Below are 26,017 nucleotides of genomic sequence, written 5' to 3'. Positions count from 1 at the left end.
CCCTCACTGCCAAAAGTTCATCATACAATGTATTACTTACTTTTAACAAACAATATTTTTTTATTTGAATAACAGATATGAAGAATTCCATCCAATGCTGTTCAAACAGTTTGAACACAAACCTGTTTGTGAATTGGAAAACTTTAACAAGGTAATTCCTATAAAGTAATATTTCACTTAAATTTTGGGTTCAATTCATCATGTTAATGTAGGATAGATTTCACAATCTAAACACCAGATAAATCAATATACATAGATAGATTTACCAGTATTAAAACATGATCTGTTCATACTAGATAAAAATGTTGCTGAAACTCCTTGTCAGTCATCAAAATTGATTTTAAGTACTTAATTCACTGTGCATAAAATATTAATTCATAGATGTTTTATTTCCTTTCAGGCTGTAGATGAATTTTTCTCTAAACAAGAAAGTCAGAAACTGGACATGAAAAGTTTGCAACAGGTATGTACCAGTATATAGTTATTATAGGGTTTATCTGCCTTTTATATCCATTGATAAAAATATCCCGTGGATTCTCATTAAAGTGAACAGTCGGGCAAGGATGGCTAAAGTCGGTAAAAATGGTGTGAATGTATCCAGTATAATTCCTTATGAAATGGAAAAATAAAATCTCTCGTCAAAATCTGAAGAAATTAATTTAAAGTATGGAAATTCTAAAACATCCTCCCGGCTCACTATGTCCGTGGTTACATTTCCACGCAGCCTCGCTTTCAATGCTTTCAAATTTTCTTTACTTTAATGGTCAGAACTGGGAAACAAAGCAGAACTTGACCGTCGTATTAATATGTGAGATCTTTTGAAAGGCCAATGAACGCATTTAAACTGGTTTTCTTTGCCCGACTATTCACTTTAAACAAACAATAATATTAATGAGATAAATTTGGGTTTAAAGCTTATGAATTTGTCAAAAGGACTGAGCTCTTACTTCATAATGACATTGTTTTATCCATTTGATATAAAAGGTAATTATTATGTAAATCAACCAAATCACTCCATGGTCTAAAGAAAAGTAAATTATTTACAGGAAAAAGCAGCATTAAAAAAGCTAGACAATGTCAAAAAGGACCACGAGAAGAGAATAGACAGCCTTCAAAAAGAACAGGAGACGGATATCAGCAAAGGCCAGCTCATTGAAATGAACCTTGAATTGGTAAGTTGGTTATCTGACAGGGAGTAAAGGGAGTTATAAATGGTCCTATTTCAGGGACAAGCATATATGATTATTTGTAATATGCATGAATACATTGAGAAAATAACTTTGATGGGGTCTATGTGTATACCTATGTATAGCTTTTCTTTTGAAAATTATTTATTTTTGTTCCTAAAATGTAAACTTGAATCATATGGGTTGGAGAAAATAGCCCACAGTATCAAATTTTTGTAAAATTCTCAATTACACATTATTTGATATTAAAAAGGATGGTCACTTTCTTGTTTGATAATTTGATTTCTTATTTTGTTATTTGATTTCAATATTGACAGGTTGACAAGGCCATCACCATTGTAAGGAGTGCAATAGCTAACCAGATAGACTGGACAGAGATTAACAACCTGGTGAAGGAAGCACAAGCGAAAGGGGATCCAGTCGCCAGGGCCATCAAAGGCCTTAAACTCGACACCAACCACATGACAATGTTACTCAGGTAAACTTGTCACCAGCCACATGACAATGTTACTCAGTGAAAGTCCACACCAACCACATGACAATGTTACTCAGGTTATCTTGACACCAAGCACATGACAATGTTACTCAGGTAAAGTCCACACCAACCACATGACAATGTTACTCAGGTAAAGTCCACATCAACCACATTACAATGTTACTCAGGTAAACTTGACACCAGCCACATGACAATGTTACTCAGGTTATCTTGACACCAACCACATGACAATGTTACTCAGGTAAACTCCACACCAACCACATGACAATGTTACTCAGGTAAACTTGACACCAGCCACATGACAATGTTACTCAGGTAAACTTGACACCAACCACATGACAATGTTACTCAGGTAAACTTGACACAAACCACATGACAATGTTACTCAGGTAAAGTCCACACCAACCACATGACAATGTTACTCAGGTAAAGTCCACACCAACCACATGACAATGTTACTCAGGTAAAGTCCACACCAACCACATGACAATGTTACTCAGGTAAAGTCCACATCAACCACATGACAATGTTACTCAGGTAAAGTCCACATCAACCACATGACAATGTTACTCAGGTAAAGTCCACACCAACCACATGACAATGTTACTCAGGTAAAGTCCACATCAACCACATGACAATGTTACTCAGGTAAACTTGACACCAGCCACATGACAATGTTACTCAGGTAAAGTCCACATCAACCACATGACAATGTTACTCAGGTAAAGTCCACACCAACCACATGACAATGTTACTCAGGTAAAGTCCACACCAACCACATGACAATGGTTCTCAGGTAAAGTCCACATCAACCACATTACAATGTTTCTCAGGTAAACTTGACACTAGCCACATGACAATGTTACTCAGGTAAACTTGACACCAACCACATGACAATGTTACTCAGGTAAAGTCCACATCAACCACATTACAATGTTTCTCAGGTAAACTTGACACTAGCCACATGACAATGTTACTCAGGTAAACTTGACACCAACCACATGACAATGTTACTCAGGTAAACTTGACACCAACCACATGACAATGTTACTCAGGTAAACTTGACACAAACCAGATGATAATGTTACTCAGGTAAACTTGACACTAGCCACATGACAATGTTACTCAGGTAAACTTGACACCAACCACATGACAATGTAACTCAGGTAAACTTGACACCAGCCACATGACAATGTTACTCAGGTAATCTTGACACCAACCACATGACAATGTTACTCAGGTAAAGTCCACATCAACCACATGACAATGTTACTCAGGTAAAGTCCACACCAACCACATGACAATGTTACTCAGGTAAAGTCCACACCAACCACATGACAATGTTACTCAGGTAAAGTCCACACCAACCACATGACAATGTTACTCAGGTAAAGTCCACACCAACCACATGACAATGGTTACTCAGGTAAAGTCCACACCAACCACATGACAATGGTTCTCAGGTAAAGTCCACATCAACCACATTACAATGTTTCTCAGGTAAACTTGACACTAGCCACATGACAATGTTACTCAGGTAAACTTGACACAAACCCAGATGATAATGTTACTCAGGTAAACTTGACACTAGCCACATGACAATGTTACTCAGGTAAACTTGACACCAACCACATGACAATGTAACTCAGGTAAACTTGACACCGACCAGATGATAATGTTACTCAGGTAAACTTGACACCAACCACATGACAATGTAACTCAGGTAAACTTGACACAAACCAGATGATAATGTTACTCAGGTAAACTTGACACCAACCACATGACAATGTTACTCAGGTAAACTTGACACAAACCAGATGACAATGTTACTCAGGTAAACTTGACACTAGCCACATGACAATGTTACTCAGGTAAACTTGACACAAACCACATGACAATGTAACTCAGGTAAACTTGACACCGACCAGATGATAATGTTACTCAGGTAAACTTGACACCAACCACATGACAATGTTACTCAGGTAAACTTGAAACCCAATTTAATTCTGTTACGTATAAGAAAAAATTAGGTATGCTTTCATCTATAGTCGAAGACAATACTTGAGAAGTTGTAATTTTTTATTTATCATTACAGTGACCCGTACGCGGACAGTGATGATGAAGATTCTGAGAGTGTCCGACCCCAGAGGATTGATATAGATCTCTCTGTTAGTGCATATGCCAATTCTCGCAAGTAAGTACAATATGTTTATTGTTGGTATAAAAGTTCTCTAGCTTTGTTAGAGACAATATATAAATCTTATAATCTATCTAGGTTTCTATGTTCCTCCTGTAAAATTGAAGGTAAGCTTACCTGGTACGTGTAGTTTTACCCATGTTTGCCCTGCCATATCCTGTTCTGTCATGCCATGCTTTGATGTTTGTGAGTGGATGCATGTCTGACAGACATTCCTAGTTACAAAACAGGTACATTTGAAAATGACAAACTAGTCTGTCTAAACAGTACACTGTTTTTGAATGACAAAATTTTTAATACAAATTTGTTACTCTGAAACTCTTCACTGTTTGTATTGAGAGGTGCACTGTACAAATAATATATTGTAAACTTGTTGAATTAAATGCACCAATTTAAATGGTTATGTTCTTCAATAACTTTACAGATTTTTTGACAAGAAGAAACTGGCAGCTAAAAAGGAACAGAAAACCATAGATGCCTCAGCGAAGGTAAGTTTCTGGTTTAATAAAACTATCATTTCCAAATGAATAGTTAAAAATACAGGCTTAATGAATTTAGTGTGTGTATTGTTGGTCTGAATTGTTGACAAAATGACCAATATGTGATGCAGAAGGCAGTTTTACTTGTTGCTATGGTGTGAGGTATTAAACATGGAGTATCTTGAATTTAAATGTTTCTGATTTATCAGGCTTTAAAGTCTGCCGAGAAGAAGACCAAGGAGACACTAAAGGAGGTGGCTACAGCTGCGTCCATCAACAAGACAAGGAAAACATACTGGTAATATTGTCATTGTATTTCAACAAGATGATATACAAAAGTTTATACAATAAAAACAAGTCTTTGATCTCATATGTAGGTTCAATGACGTTTCTCACAGTGAAATTTGTTTTTTTACTTTAAAGATCCAAAGCTCGATATGTAGTATACACAGTGAAATAAGTATGTTTGTAGTATATTTTATGTACATGTTGGTATTATGATCAAGTGACTTTTCAAATTTTATTAGTTTACTGGATAGTGTATGATCTTGTGAAAGACACATTAACAATTGATTGTACATGTGATAGATGTTCATAGTGTTGAGAGCAATCAATCTTCTAATTCAGGTTTGAAAAATTCCTGTGGTTCATCACATCCGAAAATTTCCTTGTGATTGGAGGTCGCGACCAGCAACAGAACGAGATGATTGTCAAACGTTATCTCAAATCGGGTAGGTGGACAGTTACGTTATCTCAAACTATGTAGATGGACAGTTACAATGTCCAACGTTATCTCAAACCATGTAGATGGAAAGTTACTATGTCAAACGTTATCTCAAACCATGTAGATGGACGGTTACTATGTCCAACATTATCTCAAACCATGTAGATGGACAGTTACTATGTCAAACGTTATCTCAAACCATGTAGATGGACAGTTACTATGTCAAACGTTATCTCAAACCATGTAGATGGACAGTTACTATGTCCAACGTTATCTCAAACCATGTAGATGGACAGTTACTATGTCCAACGTTATCTCATACCATGTTGATGGACAGTTACTATGTCAAACGTTATCTCAAACCATGTAGATGGACAGTTACTATGTCAAACGTTATCTCAAACCATGTAGATGGACAGTTACTATGTCCAACGTTATCTCATACCATGTAGATGGACAGTTACTATGTCCAACGTTATCTCATACCATGTAGATGGACAGTTACTATGTCCAACGTTATCTCAAACCATGTAGATGGACAGTTACTATGTCAAACGTTATCTCAAACCATGTAGGTGGACAGTTACTATGTCCAACGTTATCTCATACCATGTAGGTGGACAGTTACTATGTCAAACGTTATCTCAATCCATGTAGGTGGACAGTTACTATGTCAAACGTTATCTCAAACCATGTAGATGGACAGTTACTATGTCAAACGTTATCTCAATCTATGTAGGTGGACAGTTTACTATGTCCAACGTTATCTCAAACCATGTAGATGGACAGTTACTATGTCAAACGTTATCTCATACCATGTAGATGGACAGTTACTATGTCAAACGTTATCTCAACCGTATGTAGGTGGACAGTTACTATGTCAAACGTTATCTCAATCTATGTAGGTGGACAGTTACTATGTCCAACGTTATCTCAAACCATGTAGATGGACAGTTACTATGTCAAACGTTATCTCAAACCATGTAGGTGGACAGTTACTATGTCAAACGTTATCTCAAACCATGTAGGTGGACAGTTACTATGTCCAACGTTATCTCAAACCATGTAGATGGACAGTTACTATGTCAAACGTTATCTCAAACCATGTAGGTGGACAGTTACTATGTCAAACGTTATCTCATACCATGTAGTGATGGACAGTTACTATGTCCAACGTATCTCAAACCATGTAGATGGACAGTTACTATGTCAAACGTTATCTCAATCCATGTAGGTGGACAGTTACTATGTCAAATCGTTATCTCAATCTATGTAGGTGGACAGTTACTATGTCAACGTTATCTCAAACCAGGTAGATGGACAGTTACTATGTCAAACGTTATCTCATACCACAGTATGGAAGTACTATGTCAAACGTATCTCAACATGTTGATGGACAGTTACTATGTCAACGTTATCTCAAACCATGTAGTGGACAGTTACTATGTCAAACGTTATCTCAACCATGTTGAGTGGACAGTTACTATGTCAAACGTTATCTATCATGTATGACATTACTATCTCAAACTGAGGTGGACAGTTACTATGTCAAATCCAACATGTAGGTGGAAGTTACTATGAACGTTATCTCATACAGTAGGTGGACAGTTACTATGTCAAAACGTTATCTTATACAATTATCCATGGGTGGACAGTTACTATGTCAAACGTTATCTCAAACAGTAGATGGACAGTTACTATGTCAAACGTTATCTCATACCATGTAGATGGACTTACTAGTTACTATGTCAAACGTTATCTCAATACCATGTTCAAGATGGACAGTTACTATGTCCAAACGTTATCTCAAACCATGTAGGTGGACAGTTACTATGTCCAACGTTATCTCAAACCAGGTAGATGGACAGTTACTATGTCAAACGTTATCTCAAACCATGTAGATGGACAGTTACTATGTCAAACGTTATCTCAAACCATGTAGATGGACAGTTACTATGTCAAACGTTATCTCAAACCATGTAGATGGACAGTTACTATGTCCAACGTTATCTCAAACCATGTAGATGGACAGTTGATATGTCCAACGTTAACTCAAACCAGGTAGATGGACAGTTGCTATGTCCAACATTATCTCATACCATGTAGGTGGACAGTTACTATGTCAAACGTTATCTCAATCTATGTAGGTGGACAGTTACTATGTCCAACGTCACCATAATGACAGATGAGAGACCATGACAAAAAGTGCGTAAGTTGAATAGGTACCAATTTTAGCTTCATTATGAAGAGGTTATATTATATATGTTCCAGGGGACCTGTATGTCCATGCTGACCTCCACGGAGCCAGTTCCTGTGTCATCAAAAACTCCACAGGTCAGTTTGTATATATACTGTACAGTTCTGGAACATCAATATAAACTGGTGTCATAAACCAATGTATAACTTCTGTTATATTAATAATAATCTTAAATGTGTAAAAAATCTCATCACAACAGAAATATTGATGTTATATGCAGTACAATTGAACCAATTAAATTAATATCTACTGCATCACACATTGTGTTGACAGGTAACCCTGTACCTCCGAAATCTCTGAACGAAGCAGGAAGTATGGCCATTTGTAATAGTGCAGCATGGGATGCGAAAGTGGTGACGAGTGCCTGGTGGGTGTACCATGATCAAGTGTCCAAAACAGCGCCCTCTGGAGAGTATCTTACCACAGGAAGTTTCATGATCAGAGGTGGGTAACTATTCTTTCATATAAAAAATATCAATAGGCTGGATTCTATCAAATCATGAAAATTCCAGTGGCTACAGAGAAGCTAGTTCAAAGATATATATATACTGTAATATAAAAGAATCAATTTATTTTTAAGATATGATACTGTTAATATTTTCATTGTTGAACTAAACGTAGCACATACAATATTCTCAATCACTGAAACCGAAATATCTTCAACATTTTCTCAACATCTTACTGGTATTCTGGTTGTTGCAGGAAAGAAGAACTATCTTCCACCATCATTCCTTGTGTATGGTTTTGGGTTTCTGTTCAAAGTAAGTAAAGTACAGAAACATGAAGTCATCATCAAATTTTGTTATTTGAACTGGAGGTTCTGAAGAGATAGCTAATGGTTGTTAGTTTGTCGAGAGAGAATCATGCAATCAGTTTGGTTTAGTATAACAAACTTTGCTTGTATCACAGTACAATAATCTTACCATACGTAATTAAGTTCCCCCAACAGAGTGGGGAACTTATTGTGTTTGCTCTGTTTCTTCTTCTTCTTCATCTTTTTCTGCCGCGACTTTGTCCGACCATTTTCTCGAAAACTATAAGTCAGAATGCCATGAAATTTTGCGAGGTCATTTCCGGTGACCTGTAGATGTGTCGTCTGGTTTCATTTTTTCCGACCAGCATCTAAGATGGCTGCCACAGCCTTTCATTGTTCAAAATTGAACTGCTTACTGATATTTAACTACTGGTTCGATTTGCCTGGAATCTGCTTCAATATGTAGTTTAAATCAGTTTCTAAATTTTTAAAGTGAAAAATACCATAATTATGAGTAAAAAGCAAATTTTGCGGCTGTTTCAAATTTTATAAAACCAGTAAGAGTTACCTGCCTTTATTCACTGGTCAGCAGGGATCCGTTTTAGGTCCAAGTTCATTGATGTTGTATTGTTAAGTTATAGATCATATTGTTACTAGTGACATAAAAGTACTTTTAGGTCATTTTTAGAGACCTGTAGATGTGCAACTTTTGCAGACCAGGAACCAAGATGCAGCATGCAATTGGTCATAATTGAACAAAAAGGAACATGGTTGAGAACACAAATCGTATACAATTATAGACATTGCTGTACCCAATATATTAACTTTAAATGATGTGACAAAAAGAATTTTTCTTCTGCGATATAGAATTTATTTACCAGTAAAACAATGTCTCGTCATCATTCAGGGGAGGTCACTCTTGTCAAATTAGGCTCTGTGGAGATTGGGGGAACTTTATGTGACGGCACCCGTCACAATTAGATCTTGTTTCATTTCAAGATAGATTTACAGATTTTTGTTAATCTTCACTCTGTCAAACTGAATGTTATTTAGTCTTTTTAAAAGTCTGATTTTTGAAATTAAACCATGAGAATCACAACCATTGTATTTCCTCTTTCAGCTTGAGGATGGGTCTATATTTCGTCATAAGGGAGAGAGGAAAATCCGAACAACAGAAGAAGATGAGATGTCTATAGTAACAGAGGGTGACGCAGCTACAGATCTAGACAGTATTGTAGATATGAGTGATGATGGCAGCAGTGATGAAGATGACAGTTCCCAAACAAGTAGTCAACAACAGGTTCTAGATACGGTGGAGGAACAAGAGGAGGAGCAGGCAATGCAAATGGTAGAGGTCAAAGTTGAAGAAGTTAAACAAGATGTCAAAGAGGAAGAGCAGGAACAACAAGAGAAAGAAGAGGAATCATCAGAATTTCCCGACACAGAGATCAGTTTACAGCATGTCAAAGGAGACAAGTATGTGGAGAATTACATTGTGATAATCATTTTTGTATTCTGTTAAAGGGTTCGTATATGGTATATAGTGGACTCACACCTTTTTGTCATTGAAAATCTTGAAAAGTGAATAGTGTTAATTTTAAAAATGAATTCTATAAAACCAAATTATGTGTTTCAGATATGAATTGCAGAGAGGAAGAAGTAACACCACAGACAGTGTGGAGACTGTAGAAATCTCTGTAGAGGAGGAAAAGAAGGTACGATTAAGTGTAGAAATCTCTGTAGAGGAGGAAAAGAAAGTACGATTAAGTGTAGAAATCACCACAGACAGTCTGTAGAGTGTAGAAATCTCTGTAGAGGAGGAAAAGAAGGTACAATTAAGTGTAGAAATTTCTGCAGAGGAGGAAAAGAAGGTAGAATTAAATCTCTGTAGAGGAGGAAAAGAAGGTACGATTAAGTGTAGAAATCTCTGTAGAGGAGGAAAAGAAGGTACGATTAAGTGTAGAAATCTCTGTAGAGGAGGAAAAGAAGGTACGATTAAGTGTAGAAACTCTGTAGATTAGTGTAGAAATCTCTGTAGAGGAGGAAAAGAAGGTACGATTAAGTGTAGAAATCTCTGTAGAGGAGGAAAAGAAGGTACGATTAAGTGTAGAAATCTCTGTAGAGGAGGAAAAGAAGGTACGATTAAGTGTAGAAATCTCTGTAGAGGAGGAAAAGAAGGTACGATTAAGTGTAGAAATCTCTGTAGAGGAGGAAAAGAAGGTACGATTAAGTGTAGAAATCTCTGTAGAGGAGGAAAAGAAGGTACGATTAAGTGTAGAAATCTCTGTAGAGGAGGAAAAGAAGGTACGATTAAGTGTAGAAATCTCTGTAGAGGAGGAAAAGAAGGTACGATTAAGTGTAGAAATCTCTGTAGAGGAGGAAAAGAAGGTACGATTAAGTGTAGAAATCTCTGTAGAGGAGGAAAAGAAGGTACGATTAAGTGTAGAAATCTCTGTAGAGGAGGAAAAGAAGGTACGATTAAGTGTAGAAATCTCTGTAGAGGAGGAAAAGAAGGTACGATTAAGTGTAGAAATCTCTGTAGAGGAGGAAAAGAAGGTACGATTAAGTGTAGAAATCTCTGTAGAGGAGGAAAAGAAGGTACGATTAAGTGTAGAAATCTCTGTAGAGGAGGAAAAAAGGTACGATTAAGTGTAGAAATCTCTGTAGAGGAGGAAAAGAAGGTATGATTAAGTGTAGAAATCTCTGAAGAGGAGGAAAAGAAGGTACGATTAAGTGTAGAAATCTCTGTAGAGGAGGAAAAGAAGGTACGATTAAGTGTAGAAATCTCTGTAGAGGAGGAAAAGAAGGTACGATTAAGTGTAGAAATCTCTGTAGAGGAGGAAAAGAAGGTATGATTAAGTGTAGAAATCTCTGTAGAGGAGGAAAAGAAGGTATGATTAAGTGTAGAAATCTCTGTAGAGGAGGAAAAGAAGGTACGATTAAGTGTAGAAATCTCTGTAGAGGAGGAAAAGAAGGTACGATTAAGTGTAGAAATCTCTGTAGAGGAGGAAAAGAAGGTACAATTAAGTGTAGAAATCTCTGTAGAGGAGGAAAAGAAGGTAGAATTAAATCTCTGTAGAGGAGGAAAAGAAGGTACGATTAAGTGATCAAGGTCATTAGTTAGAAAGGGCATAATAGAACTGACCCAAGGTTAAAAAAGAGGAAGTTTTCTTTTAAAATGACACATTCTTTAAATTATATGTAAAAGTTGTATTAGGTAATCTTGCACCAGACCTTTATCACATCAAATGCAGTGCTCTGTCATTTTGGCAAAACAACACGTTTATACATTGGATTTAAGCTCAGTATACCACCTCATACATATTAAAAAGGAAATACGCAAAAATAAATGTCTATTTATTATAGGAGTTGTACTTCTACTGCTCTTCTGATAATTGTGTCCAATCACATTTGATTATTGATCATATCTTGTAATTGTTTCTTATAGCCTGTGGTACCAACAGTTGTGAGACTGTCAGCTAAGCAGAGACGGTAAGTGAATTTTCTAACATTTTCAATATTGCAAAATACAAATTTAAAGTACAAATAAACATCAAATTTCTCTTTTTTGCATATCTTTGATAATTTGTACAGTTAAAAGCATACTCTTTTCTGATTATTACCAGTGAATTTTTACTTGTACCTCTAGGGATCTTCGAAAAGCCAAGAAAGCTGCTCAACAACCACAGAAAGATGAAGAAGATAGTGTGTCCTGGCTGAGTCAAGGTCAAATGCAAGGTCAAGGACAACAGGAGGAGCAGAAAAAACAGCAGGAAAAAGCCATTCAGGAAAGGCTCTTTGTTACCAAAGATGAGCATGAGGTACAGAAAGTGGCTTAAATGATAAAAAATACTCCACTGACAACAGAGCATAAACGATACCATTCATTAAACAATAAATGATGTTCAATATTGTCTATATGTGTCTAATAAACAAAAAAAATACATGTAAAAATATTTATTTTGTTTTTGCTGCATGCAAAATCAGACCTTAATAACATTCCATATCATATAGGACACATAGAATTTTTTTTGGGATGCAATTAATTATTGTTAATATTTTTATCTTTAATTAAAAAAAGAGGCTAAAACTTTTCAATGGTGGTAATGGTGTAAAGTAAGTAACTTTTGTAACTGAAGAAAAATATGAATTTGTCTGCTCCTGTTTTGAATAGAGAAAAAGTACCATTCATCGGCGGTGAAGCATCTTTAACAAAAATATAATGATAAAAAAATAAACAAGTAACATAATTTTAAATACTAAGACATATATATGAGAGTTCATTAAGATTTTCTAAGTAATGTGTAATATTGATTTGAATATGAAAATGTTTAAACTTATGATGGTGTATTTATTGTGTGCCTTTTGATTGTAGGGATCTGGTACAATACAGCCACAACAACAGAAACAAACGCAGGAACAGCAGCAGACACAAGCTAAACGTGGACAGAAGGTTTGTAAAACACACATTTTATTTACTGTAATTAAATGCCTTTTCATTTAGCTGTAATATATATCTGTACATTGATGAGTTGTGACATTGTAATATTTGTACATATATACAAATAAAGCACATGTATGAACTGTAAGTCGCAGATTAACAACAATTTGTTTCTAAGAGCTATATGAATGTAAGTATGTATCTGTTTGAAGTCTTTAAAAAACAGTTGGTTTCTAATTGTGCAGAATGTTGTGTAATCTAGATACAGAAGTTTGTATCATTTGCACTTTGTATTTATATTTAATGTTAAAATTATTACTGTAAATAGTAATATTTGTTATATTATTGCAGGGTAAACTTAGAAAAATGAAAGACAAGTATGCAGACCAAGATGAAGAAGAAAGACAACAAAAGATGGATATACTTGCTGTAAGATTATAATCCTAGTAAAAAAACGGATTTATAATCAACAACACGATATTAGATAATACCTATCGTTTTATGTTAAGTGATTTAAGATTAAAGTTCTTTATCATTATTGCTTCATGAGAATGCATTATCTAGTCCATTTCTTTAAATCTGAAGGTCATGTATACCTGCATCAGTTGGTCAGAATAAACTTATTAAGATTAATTTGATAAATGATCTCGGTAGGATAACATTGATCCATGTGTTTACATTTAAATTAACAGTCTGCAGGTTCTAAAAAAGAAGACAAAAAGAAAAAGGGAAAGAAGGGAAAAGGAGGCGATTTTGATCAACGACCACAAAGTGCAAAACAACAATTACAGCAACAGAAGAAAAAAGGCGCTCCTTCACGAGGTGTTGACATTATTTTACAGCCGACCGCAGACCTCATACTGGAAGGTTAGTCTGATGATTGATCTTCATAAAACGTAACCCAGAAAAATGACAAGAAAGTACATGTACAGTCGATCCTGGTTAACACAAAGTTTGTGGGACCGTGAGAACACTTGAGGTAGCCAAAGGATCAAAATTTGTTTAATCAATGTATAGGGGAATGTTGGATTTGGATCAATAAAATACTTAAGATTAAGTAGATAGTTTTGTAAGCTTAGGTTTGATAAAAGAAGGTTGAGTTTTATATTTATTTCATTAAAAGAATGCCATAGTTTTAGTCAGTATATAGATTAACTGTTGTTATTTCTAGATTCTACTGGACCATCTACCCCACTGGACATAAAGGCTGATCAAGTAGATGATAAAGTAGCAGGATCAATTCAGGTAAGTTTGATGATTAGTTTATGTGAAAGTCAAAGTAAGACTAGTAAACTTTTACATGGTAAGTCTGTAGCTAGGCAATAGTTAAAGTTAATATTTCTGAATACAAGTGTTTCAAGATCCTAAAACGACGTGGGTAAAGTAGGATTTACTGTTGATAAGTCCCACCTTACAGTGATTATGATAACACAAAAATCATGTCAAATGATGATGTCATAATCACCAGATGGTGGGACTAATGGACAGTAAATCGTACTTTATCCACGTCGTTTTGGGATCACAAAACTCCCGCAATGTGAGGTATATGAATGATGCTAACATTGAAAGAAACTTTATAAAAATTTCAGATCACAATTGGAGGTAGAAAATAAGAAATATATATGTTTTTTAAATAAGAAGTTTCATTCCTGATTTATCTTTTTATATAGAACTACATGACTATGTATTTGTGTTACAGGAGGATAAGATGGATGACAAAGGAGATGAGGAGACAACACATACAGCAGATGTAAGGAAGATTTGTTTATATACAGTTATGTTACAGAATTTCTTATTTCCATATAGGTCATCTGTTTCGTTCGTCGTCGTCCATCTTCTGCCATGTGTCGTGCATAAATTTTTCACATTTTGAACTTATTCTCAATTCTACCAGTGCGATTTAGCTGAAACTTGCATGGAATGATCCTGCCATGGTCCTGACAAAGTGTTGTTATTTTTCGGGTCGATCCGAAATCCAAGATGGCCGCCACAATTTGAATGCTTTTAATGAAATATAAGCAATAAACAGTACAGATTGGATATACACTACAGTTGATATGAATTCCATAATTCGGAAAGATAAATATTCATGGCGCCCTAACAGGTGCCATTATATCTATCTTCCTTCCAAATCGGCTTCATGTCAACTGTATGTCCAATCTGGTAACAGTTTATTGCTTAAATATAATAGCAGTATTTTCCCTAATTTCAAACTGAAATGCAGCCATTGGTAACTTGGTTTGACAATGCAAAAATATATGTTTTGTTTGTGTCTTTTTGTGATGTTAACAACAATTTTGTGTTGATTTTACTACAGGATCTACAGATGCTTGATTCACTCACTGGAATCCCTGTTACAGAGGATGAACTGCTGTATGCTATCCCAGTATGTGCTCCATACAACTGTCTCAATAACTACAAGTAAGTGGTGTATCAGACTACTCTAGTGGTGCCGTTTCCATGGAGAAACAATGGAAACACTTATCGGGTACGGTAAGGAAATTTCATGGGAAAAAAGTTAATGAAAGGTTTAAAACATGGTTATGAACTTAATGAAAATGAGATTTCTTTCATTTATTCACTATTAGATATGACTTTAATTGTTTTTTGCTTTGAATGTTTTTACTGAACATGCTCCAATATAAAAAGAAAATATTCACTGTTACAGTAATGAATATTAAAAGTTTCTTAGCTTCTAATTAATTCTTTCCTTATTTGTAGATACAAAGTAAAACTTACACCAGGTTCAACAAAAAGAGGAAAAGGTATGGAATTAAAACAGCATTTGAAATGATTAGAAGTAGAAACAAATATAGGCTTTACTTAAGAGATAAGCTCATTCTATACCTGGAATTATTTTACATTTTATGATAGCCTTCCACTGCCTGTTTCTGAAATGATAAACTTACATTATTCCCTTTAAATTAGTAAAAAAAAATCATATATAAACCTTGGCTCGGTTGTTTACAGCCGTGTTACCCCAAATGAGAACGATGCGTGTATATAAACCCCTACCGCTCTGCCGCTGACTTGTATCGATGTATTGAATGAGTGTAGCTAGTTATTTATAGACTCGAGTGTACTGTCGCCAATCCACAGGTAAATCGCGGGCGCTCTGGCTACATTAGCTGAACCAAACAAAATTGTGATTGTTACGAATACCGTAAAAACTTGTGTAACTTACACACCAGTGTACTTTGCACATGCATTTTTTCTTAGGGCTGAAAATGCTGAAAAAAATCTACTCGGTATATTTTGTGCATTCAAAAATTTTGGGGAAAAACGATGTCTGGGGAACCACAAATTTAATCTTATAAAGGTGGTAATTTCATTACAAAACATTCACAATAAATGCTTGACAACTTGCACAAAGAAGTGTTGTATTAAGAAGAAATAACATAATATAAATGCACTGTGTTTGTTTTCTTTTATTGGCCACCGTAACTGAAACAGTGAAATATATCTTGCAGAACATATCAAAAACATTGGCAGTCCGCCGTACTCCGTACACATGTCAATGTCTGGAGATATTACACATGAATAGTTATCAGAACTATTTGAAAATATTATAATCTAGTTACTTAAAATTGTCACAATAAGTTAAAAGTGTGTTTGAGATCATTAACAAACTTTAAAGAGCAATCAGATAGCAGTATGTTGGCTTGCAATAATCATATTGTGAGTAAACTCGCTAACTGTACAGCACCAGATCTAAGCTGGTGGCTAATTATATATAACAGTACGGTTAAAAATCCCACTAACCTTGTAGCTTGTCAGTTTTGCTGTAATAATATTACAAACCACTTAGAAAATCCTAAATATAGGACAGTTTAGGACTCGTCTTATAAATCCCACGTATATTTTGACTTTTTGCACATGGCCTGCAGCCAGGACATGTTATGCCAGTTCCCTACGTAATGAGCATCGCTAGATCTAGAAGTAGTTTCATATGCAATTTTACTAGAAATATGAAGATTTGTTAAAATATCTAAAATAAAGAAATACTAGTCAAGTGAATGTTGATGCAATTTGAAGAATATTTGTTTTGTTTTTAAGTAGATTGAGACACATTGTTGATGATATATAGATCGGTTAAGCTAACTAGCCATTCAGTTTCGTTAAGCTGGATGAGAGGCCAGAGCGTAGCATCCAGTACCAATTTACCTGTGTAAATAAGACAGCTACAGTACTCTCAATGCTTCAATACTTTGATATAAGTCAACGGTAGAGCGGTAGGGGTTTATATAAACGCATCGTTCTCAGTTGGGGTAGCACGGCTGTAAAGGATGATAAGCTTAATCACATGACTAGTGAAATTTTCATTTCTCATTTTCTGCAATATTTGTGATTATTTCTTCATTAAAATCAGCAGGTAAGTAAAGAGTGGAGTTCGAAAGAATCTTACAAAATTTTGTAAAATTTGTATACTAGAAATTATTTCATCTTGATTTGAAAAACGGCTCCTATTAAACTGTGATTAGCCTAATCACCTTTTGAACAACAGGCTCCTGAAGTCTGTTTCATACAGAGTAATATACTAGTCTAAGATTAACTGCAAAACTATTTCTGAAATTTGAATTTACTACTCTATTACAGCTGCTAAAACTGCTTTGAACATGTTTTTACACGACAAGACATCCACAAGTCGGGAAAAGGATCTAATGAGGATATTAAAAGTAAGTAATAAAAACCATGTAAAATCTTCTTTTCTTTTTCTTTTACTTGGTATTGTATAATATTGACAAAAACAATAAAAAAAAATTTATGATGAACTATTTCATTAGTTTTCTACAGTACATAATGGATATCGGGGAAATTGTTTTTAATGTCTTAAAACAAAAAGTAACTTCGCAGCTGATTTGAAAGTTGATTTTATTCGATATTTGTTAAATTTGATTGAATAATACATTGTAACTTATCTGGACTAGGTATCACTGGGATCAGCATATTTTGCCAGTATAGACAGGTTTCCTGATTAGGCATGTTTTAATTACAAAATGTACAATGAAATTAAGAAGGAAATGCCATACAATTATACCAGAATACACAGGGCTACCAATTAGACAAGGGACGGTTTTGACAAGTTATACAGGGTCATTCTCTCCTCAATTATGTTTTCTCCTACTGTACATACACAGAATAGACAATTGACGATTTTGACAAGTTATACAGAGTCATTCTCTCTTCAATTATGTTTTTTCCTACTGTACATACACAGTTTGACAAGTTATACAGATTATGTTTTCTCCTACTGTAAAAACTCTTTGGTGTGTCTTTATAGTGACTATAAATAGTTGTACATACTGAATGTTTCTCCATAGTTTATAGTCGCAGTGTTTATAGATGATACCATATTAAGACTGGATGTGGTGGTCAGGACTAATAGTGTTTCATTTTGCGAATCTTATTTTACAGGATGTTGATCAAAGCCGCAACATTCCTGGAAAAGTTAAAGTGTCTGCACCCAATCTTCACAGGAACAAGAAGAAGTGAAACCATGGACAAGTCCATTAGTTTAAAAAGTGGCATTACAAAGACTTAATGTCATCAGGAACAGTTCCTACTGCCTATGTACATCTCGCCTTTATGTACATGCATTGATTGTGTGAAACGTGTAAAGATCGACTCATTACAGGTTAACGAATCTTTGGCAAAAATATGTAAAAATCTGTTCACTATGCATGGTTGGGTTGTGATCTCATAGCTTAGTGTACTTAAATGACATTTCCATGTTGTGTCAAAATTTAGTAGTAAATGCTATTATAGTTACTGTCTTGGTATTCAGATAAACTTTACTAAAAAGAGCATTGCTACTCAGGATTACATGGACTTGGTCACATACACGAAACTACAATGGATATCATACATTTCAACAGATACCGTACACTACAGTACTAGTGTTATCAACAGGACTGGGTATTGTGTACAGCATCAGTCATTCTGAGGAGATCCAGAGAAATAAAACAAAGAAATTATAAGTGCTAGTCAACTTAAAAATAGTTATTGTTTCAGATATAAGTTTTCAGATTTTGTTTTACCTTTGGTATTAAGGTTTATGAAGTTATTCAGATATAATTTGGACAGGAATTCAGGAGGGACAATAATTTGGGCAGGAATTCAGGAGAGATATTCAATGTTGAAAGGCTGTGATAAAATTATAACAATAATATAATAATAAAGAAACACCATTGATTCGTCACTATGTGTTGTTAACATTTATGGCACTGATGTAGTGAATGTATCCAGACATTTTGGTTGTTATAAATCTGAATCAGGCTTTAGCTCACCAGCTGTAACTGGTACATATTGACAATCTCTGTATATAGATTAGGGGTGCTGTCAGATGTTTCTATGTTATAAGATATTCCAACAGATTCATTGTCATGAGGGTCAAATTGGCCAAAATCATGTTCAATGACATCTTCTCAATTAGCTAAAAGGTGTTGAAGATGTCTGATAGTGTGTCTGTGTCAGCCTGTGATACATGTAAGTGCTACAAAGTTTGTTTCTTTTTATTTGGTGAGGCCTGCAGGTTCAATCTAAAACAGTCTTGTGTGCATCGAGGTCACCAGGTAGTTAGACAGTGATTCAAGCCATTAATTGAGTCAGTCCGTTATATTCAATTTGTTAATTGGTCAAATGTAGTGTCATTACATATGTAAATGCACTTTTTAAATGACAACAAAAACAACTATTCAGCTTCAACATTTTTTTATTAAAAAGATAGTAACAATTATTAGAAAGTGCACTTCAAGTTTTATTAATAAATACATGTAGTCAAAATGACCTACACTGACAGAATATTGAAATATAGTAAAAACTGATTTCATAAATACAATATTCTTCTGGCAAGATATTATTGGGAAAAACTCCCCAAAATACCATATAGAAAAAGCTAGGATGTTATGTATGTTGATGCAAGAATGAAAATATGTGTAGGTGATGGAAGTTTACCTGATAATTATTGTGGATATGCTAGCTACAAGAAATATAAATATCTCCAGAATATGAATGTAAACTGTCAAGATCATTAAAGGATTTGGCAGGATTGGAAGGTGGAGGAAAACTGGAGTACCTAGAGGAAAACCACTGACCTTAGCCAGTACTTGTCTTCGGACCCACATGGGTTTAAACCTCACAACCAAGAACTGAAGGCTAATTGTAGAATTCTGGATATCTTTGCCACCACCTTTCAGCCACGAAGGATCCCAATAAATATGAGTCTGTGAACGAAAGTATTGATGTGTATAGTATTATGTAATTCCACATTGTTTCAATTCATTCATGAATATATATTAACATATACAAGAGGCCCATGGGCCTTAGCCGTCACCAGAGTTCAGATACAGGATGAAACAGAGACATATAAACACTGTATATTGCCCCATCAAGCCTTTGCTGTCAGTAGGTGATTTTATGTTTTTTAATCTATAAAGATTATTGGGTTCCATCAAAATTTTGACTCTATTCTTATTAAAACTAAAGCAAATAATGTTCATAAATGTGTTCTTCCTATATAAACTTCGGTAAATTTGACTCCCTCCCCAGTGGAAAATCTGAGATCCCAGGTTCAATTTACACTTTTTGTAGGGGGCCTTAAGACCTTTCAATCTACGAAAAGTATTTGATTCCACCAAATCTGTGAATTCAGAAGAATATTTTAGCCATTTTGACCCCTTTTGGCCCCTGGGGGTTTGCCAGGACCAATATGGATATGATGTTAAAATGCTATTTCAGGCTAATAATTCTAACCCTCTTTGACTAACTTTCTATGAAAACTAAGCAATTAATATTCCTAAATATGTTTTTCCTTTATAAATTATAGTAAACTTGTTCCTTCCCCAGGGGGAAACTTGAGACCCCAGGATCATATAATTCACAATTTTTGTAGAGGGCCTTGAGACCTTTCTATCTAAGAAGAGTATTTGATTCTACCACATCTGTGGGTGGAGAAGAAGAGTTTGACGACTGAAAAAAGGCGATTAGAATTGGTCACTTGAGACTTTGTCTCAGGTGACCTAAAAATCCTATCATATTTTATCCCATAACATGTATAGAAATGTAAATCATGTATATGTATACTAGATCTTCATTTGGCAAAAGAGATAATGAACTTAAAATATGGACTAAAGAGTCGGTAAATGTGTTTTTTACAGAACATAAATTGTAATAAAAAAGTTGGTGTAGTACACTATAAATTAAATTATGTAGAATGTAATGAGTATTCAATGTCAACATAAGATATATAGTACATCATGCATTGTTTCAAAAAGGAATTCTGATCACATTATTAAGATGCTCAACCACTGACAAAGGATAATTTTTCTAATTGGTAATTTAAACACCAATTACTGTTCAAATGATGGGTACCATTTATGCTCTGTCGGTGGTGGAGCATCTTTAAAGCTTATGTGCAAACTTTTTTTGACGGCAATTTGGCATACTGTTATGATCACAAAATACAGGTAAATCTATTCTAAGTAATACATTAAAATGAAATTTCTAGCAAAATACAATAGGGATAGAAAATATTGTAAGAGAAAAGGTTAACATTAAAGTCAACTTTATAACAAGCTACATATAAACAAATTGTTTAAAAATCTTCAGTACATGTATGTAACAACATGAACAATCACTTGATATTTGACTGGGTATATATTGTGTAGCATTTAAAAATGTTTGGATGGCAGAAAAATTACAAAAGATGTAAAGTCAATAACTTTATACTCCCTAGCCACATAATATCACATCAAATAAATACATGCACCCAAAAGTGGCCATCACTGAGTAGAGAATAATCATGCACATTACATGAAATTATTATATAATATTTAAGTAGACTTTGTAGACCCTTACATGTGTGGCCAAATTTTGTTCTAAATATTTCACTGTAAGGTTTTTAGCTTTAAATGCATGGTGGGATATATTTTGGTTTGTCTTTTAACATACATGTTGAAATATTTAACAATTATATATATTAACTGATTTTCCAGCACAGCATCATAAATTGCTGCACATGCATTACATAAATGAAATGAAACGGTTGTCAACCGACATTCTGAGAAATGAATATACCTTTAATATTAGACGAGTATTAGCAGAAATTAATATTACTCTGTAAACCTACAGCTGCAGTCCTAGGTATGGGGAGCTTCAGTTATTAATATTACTAGTTATAATAATATTAATACATTATATATATTATAATAGTAATATTACTAGTAATAATAGAAGGCACAGCTATTAATGTAGTACCAAGTTGATTCAGGGGTTTTGAGATCCCAAAACAATCATGTTGGTAAAGTACAATTTACTGTTGATTAGTTCACTTTCCTGGGATTATGACGTCGCAAAACTCGCGTCAAATGATGACGTCACAGTCATCGGATTGTGGGAGTAATCAACGGTAAACTATACTTTACTCACGTTGTTTTGGGATCACAAAACCAGCGAAGTGTACCCACTACTCTGTCATATCACTGATAAGCACAAACATACTGGAGATTTGTGATCTATGAACCCATACAAAATCCATACAGAGCTCCACAGTTTGTATACATCCCATCAGGGAAATGAACATTCACTCTCATCATCAAATCAGTTCTAATACATTTGTACAAGTAACTCATCATTTCCACACAGCTATTCTGTAGTCGTCCCAATAATTTTACTATCACTGTGTGAAAAAAGAATGTTTTACAAACCAATGACCAAGATAAAGCCATTTACAACCCCATTTGACCCGTGTTTAAAGACCATCTGCCTATAGCGATCACTTTCCTTGTGCCTTGGATGGACTTTATAGACAGGTTTGACAGTTTTAATTACTTTCAAAGCCACATAAAGTAATGCTGATAAAATCATAAATAGCCCTAATTATAGAAGGAATAGAATCAGTTGTTGACATGCAATTCATTTCTGAATGTCTTTTGTTCTGCCAAGAAGATCTTGTTTCCATTACGTGTAGCAGATTCTGTAGGCTTTGATTTCCATGGGAGGTACATTAACTCGCCTATCCTTGACCTTCTGTATGACCTTCACCCCTGTAAGCATTGTTTCTTCTATTGACTCCATGTAAATGCTTTTAGAATTTGTTGTCAAATCAATTTCTTCTGAAGACTGTAAAGAAAATCAAGGCATTCACACAACAGCGAGTAACATATAAAAACGTCTGTCTGATTTCCATATTGCAGAGTTATGTTTTCATTTCTACTATCTAGTCATAGATGCTATCTAGGGCTTTTAAGATTTCTTCATTTCATTTTCAATTGACTTTTGAGATTTTGATCATCTGATAGCGCTACCAACCTGTGACTGACACTGCCAGTCTAGACACATGAAGCCACAGTCTGTAACGCGATGGTGGAGCAGCAGTAAGGCACGTGATCTACTGGTGCCTTCTCTGTCCAGACTTCTCAATGACACCAAGTGTATATTGTAGGGTAGTGATGGCAGGGGTAGGTCCAGTCCTTTCTTCACCATCTTTGAGGAGTCAGAATGTTTAGCAGACATCAGTACATCCAGAGGTTGTTCCAGGATATCGGACAGCACTAGAGCCATTGGAGAAGGGTAGCACATCAGGGAATCCTTCTGTAAAAGTAAGTGGGATATCTGAAGTAAGTTACAAGCAGCAAGTTAAAAAGCATTAATGATGCAAGTCCATCTATCAGTACTATTGTACAAGAGATAAAGGTACACATATAAATACCAAATATCTATCTTATATAAAGATTTCTATATTCAGAGCTTGTTAAACTGTATAGTCTGTGTCGGTGATAATTCCATAGCCTGAAACTCGGAATACATGATAATTTTAGTCATAGTCCAATAATTGTAGTTGGTCTTTCACATACCTTAATAGCTGATTTATGGCGTCTCTCAAACAGCAGTACAAAGTGACTGTGTGTTGGTACATTATCTGTAACCCCCTCATTGAGGCCTCTCCAGTCCCCCTGTAGAAGCTTTCGGTCCAACACTACCTCTAGTTCACCTGGTTAGTACAGTATTATATAGGTGTGACTCTTTATTGTATGTCCAACACTAATATTGTAAATGCAATAAACTTTATCTGCAAATATTTCTGTTATTAAAATTAGGTGATAAAACTGGGGATGTTGGCCGAGTGGTAAGTGTCCGATCATGTCAACATAAAAATCTGACCTCTTGGTATCAAAATTAAACCAAAGTAACGGCAGTTGATCCTGGCGAAAAAGGAAATAAATCTGAAATAAATAAACCTACAGCTACCAGTGATGAAATTATAGTCTGAATTATTCATATACCTCTCTTTTGTTTCACACGAAAGCCAATTTAATAGTAGCACATTGTTAGACCTACTTGCTTTATACAAACCTGGTTGTAGACTTGCCACTCCGTGCGCTGATGAGGTTAGCATGGTTAACCTCTCCTCCGTCGTTTCTATTGCAGCCATCGATGTCATGGGATAAAAGTTTCCTTGAATATTCATTTTCTTTCTTGTTTTCTTTTTGTGCATCTGATCAGAATATGAGTGATATCACTGACTATTACTGTAGCACTAGGTATTTACTATAATACATATTAATACCAAACAATAGTCACATAAATGTTTCATGGATGTAAGTCAAGAACTTTTTAAGTTACAATAATGTACAGTACGGTATATGTTGACAGAAAGGTCAACAGAAAGAGGGACAAACATAAAACAATGGCTATTGGTATTCAGTGAAGAACTTTAATGTTACCTTCAAATTGTCAATTAAAACAATTAGTAACCTATTAATATTCAGCATGATGGAAACAGATTACTGACAGTAAATTTGTTGTTCTATCTAAAATGACTTTAAACACAGGTAAAACACCTGGGTGGACCTACTTGGAATCCATTGAGGTCCACACAGAGTCTGTTGTCAGGGTCCACTACAGCGGTGTCCAGTCGTAACACCAGCTCAGTGTTGTTCCACTGACCATCACTGATGTCCACCACATTGTCCACATACAGACCAGCTAAGTAGAGATTTGAATTAGTTACTAGTCTTATGTAGGGTATAGTCTACAGAATGATGAAGTTGTCACTTTCTTACATATATAACTATATTTTGAATATTTTTGATCCCACCATGTGCACGTATTAACAGTGTGTATTTTTGAAAAACAAAAATGCCAGTTAAAGTTTTATAGCCATCTATGTTATGATTAAAGTTCATCTTACAAGATCCTAAGAAGTTTTGGTGATGCGTTCTTTTCCATTTGGTAAAGTTAAAGTAAATACTGAATGTCTCTCATTTGTACATGATCTTTGTTTAACAAATGTATATTTATCTTGGTGCCTATTGAACTGACCTGATTCTTTGTGAAGTGTTGTGGTATGAACAATGCCAGGCTGTACAGCTATGACCTTTGACATTAGAGGGCCTTCCACTACATAAACCTTTACACTGTCAAGGATGGGCTGTATAAATACATAAAATACCCATACTGTCAAGGATGGGCTGTATAAATACAAAACATGCCTATATTGTCAAGGACGGGCTATATAAATACATAGAATACCTATACTGTCAGGGATGGGCTGTGTAAATACATAACATACCTATATTGTCACGGATGGACTGTATAAATACATAACATGCCTATATTGTCAAGGACGGGCTATATAAATACATAGAATACCTATACTGTCAGGGATGGGCTGTGTAAATACATAACATACCTATATCGTCGCGGATGGGGTGTATAAATACATAACATACATATATTGTCAAGGACGGGCTATATAAATACATAGAATACCTATACTGTCAGGGATGGGCTGTGTAAATACATAACATACCTATATCGTCGCGGATGGGGTGTATAAATACATAACATACATATACATAACATACATATATTGTCAAGGACGGGCTATATAAATACATAGAATACCTATACTGTCAGGGATGGGCTGTATAAATACATAACATACCTATATTGTCAGAGATGGGCTGTATAAATACATAACATACCTATATTGTCACGGATGGACTGTATAAATACATAACATACCTATATTGTCAGGGATGGACTGTATAAATACATAACATACCTATATTGTCAGGGATGGGCTGTATAGACACATAACATACCTATATTGTCAGGGATGGGCTGTATAAATACATAACATACCTATATTGTCAGGGATGGGCTGTATAAATACATAACATACCTATATTGTCAGGGATGGACTGTATAAATACATAACATACCTATATTGTCAGGGATGGGCTGTATAAATACATAACATACCTATATTGTCAGGGATGGGCTGTATAAATACATAACATACCTATATTGTCGCGGATGGGCTGTATAAATACATAACATACCTATATTGTCAGGGATGGGCTGTATAAATACATAACATACCTATATTGTCAGGGATGGGCTGTATAAATACATAACATACCTATATTGTCGCGGATGGGCTGTATAAATACATAACATACCTATATTGTCAGCGGA

General features: G+C 35.0%; 2 protein-coding genes across 2 annotated transcripts in view; one reads left to right on the top strand and one right to left on the bottom strand.

The window, feature by feature from the left end:
• The window catches only part of LOC138319085 (ribosome quality control complex subunit NEMF-like), a 30,227-nt gene extending 11,493 nt beyond the window's left edge, over positions 1-18,734 (top strand). The window contains exons 10-33 of the mRNA XM_069261997.1: positions 76-151; positions 401-463; positions 1,047-1,172; positions 1,505-1,665; positions 3,779-3,877; positions 4,305-4,368; positions 4,569-4,657; positions 4,987-5,090; positions 7,355-7,417; positions 7,614-7,784; positions 8,043-8,101; positions 9,215-9,570; positions 9,731-9,809; positions 11,543-11,586; positions 11,744-11,915; positions 12,470-12,547; positions 12,887-12,964; positions 13,228-13,402; positions 13,707-13,780; positions 14,235-14,285; positions 14,853-14,956; positions 15,257-15,300; positions 17,132-17,211; positions 17,951-18,734. Of these exons, the coding sequence (XP_069118098.1) occupies positions 76-151; positions 401-463; positions 1,047-1,172; positions 1,505-1,665; positions 3,779-3,877; positions 4,305-4,368; positions 4,569-4,657; positions 4,987-5,090; positions 7,355-7,417; positions 7,614-7,784; positions 8,043-8,101; positions 9,215-9,570; positions 9,731-9,809; positions 11,543-11,586; positions 11,744-11,915; positions 12,470-12,547; positions 12,887-12,964; positions 13,228-13,402; positions 13,707-13,780; positions 14,235-14,285; positions 14,853-14,956; positions 15,257-15,300; positions 17,132-17,211; positions 17,951-18,028 (2,488 nt within the window). The 3' untranslated portion in view covers positions 18,029-18,734. The remainder of the gene's footprint in view (positions 1-75; positions 152-400; positions 464-1,046; positions 1,173-1,504; positions 1,666-3,778; positions 3,878-4,304; positions 4,369-4,568; positions 4,658-4,986; positions 5,091-7,354; positions 7,418-7,613; positions 7,785-8,042; positions 8,102-9,214; positions 9,571-9,730; positions 9,810-11,542; positions 11,587-11,743; positions 11,916-12,469; positions 12,548-12,886; positions 12,965-13,227; positions 13,403-13,706; positions 13,781-14,234; positions 14,286-14,852; positions 14,957-15,256; positions 15,301-17,131; positions 17,212-17,950) is intronic.
• Positions 18,735-20,459: 1,725 nt separating this feature from the next.
• The window catches only part of LOC138319084 (alpha-mannosidase 2-like), a 47,273-nt gene continuing 41,715 nt past the window's right edge, over positions 20,460-26,017 (bottom strand). Inside the window, exons 16-21 of the mRNA XM_069261996.1 lie at positions 24,857-24,965; positions 24,390-24,520; positions 23,888-24,029; positions 23,389-23,525; positions 22,844-23,125; positions 20,460-22,654 (exon numbers count right to left, since the gene is read on the bottom strand). Coding sequence (XP_069118097.1) covers positions 22,493-22,654; positions 22,844-23,125; positions 23,389-23,525; positions 23,888-24,029; positions 24,390-24,520; positions 24,857-24,965 — 963 coding nt within the window. The 3' untranslated portion in view covers positions 20,460-22,492. The remainder of the gene's footprint in view (positions 22,655-22,843; positions 23,126-23,388; positions 23,526-23,887; positions 24,030-24,389; positions 24,521-24,856; positions 24,966-26,017) is intronic.

Source organism: Argopecten irradians, chromosome 3 (genome assembly GCF_041381155.1).
Source record: "Argopecten irradians isolate NY chromosome 3, Ai_NY, whole genome shotgun sequence".
NCBI classification, from domain to species: domain Eukaryota; kingdom Metazoa; phylum Mollusca; class Bivalvia; order Pectinida; family Pectinidae; genus Argopecten; species Argopecten irradians.
Note: the sequence above shows the minus strand (reverse complement) of the source record. Positions and strands in the feature narration are given on the sequence as shown.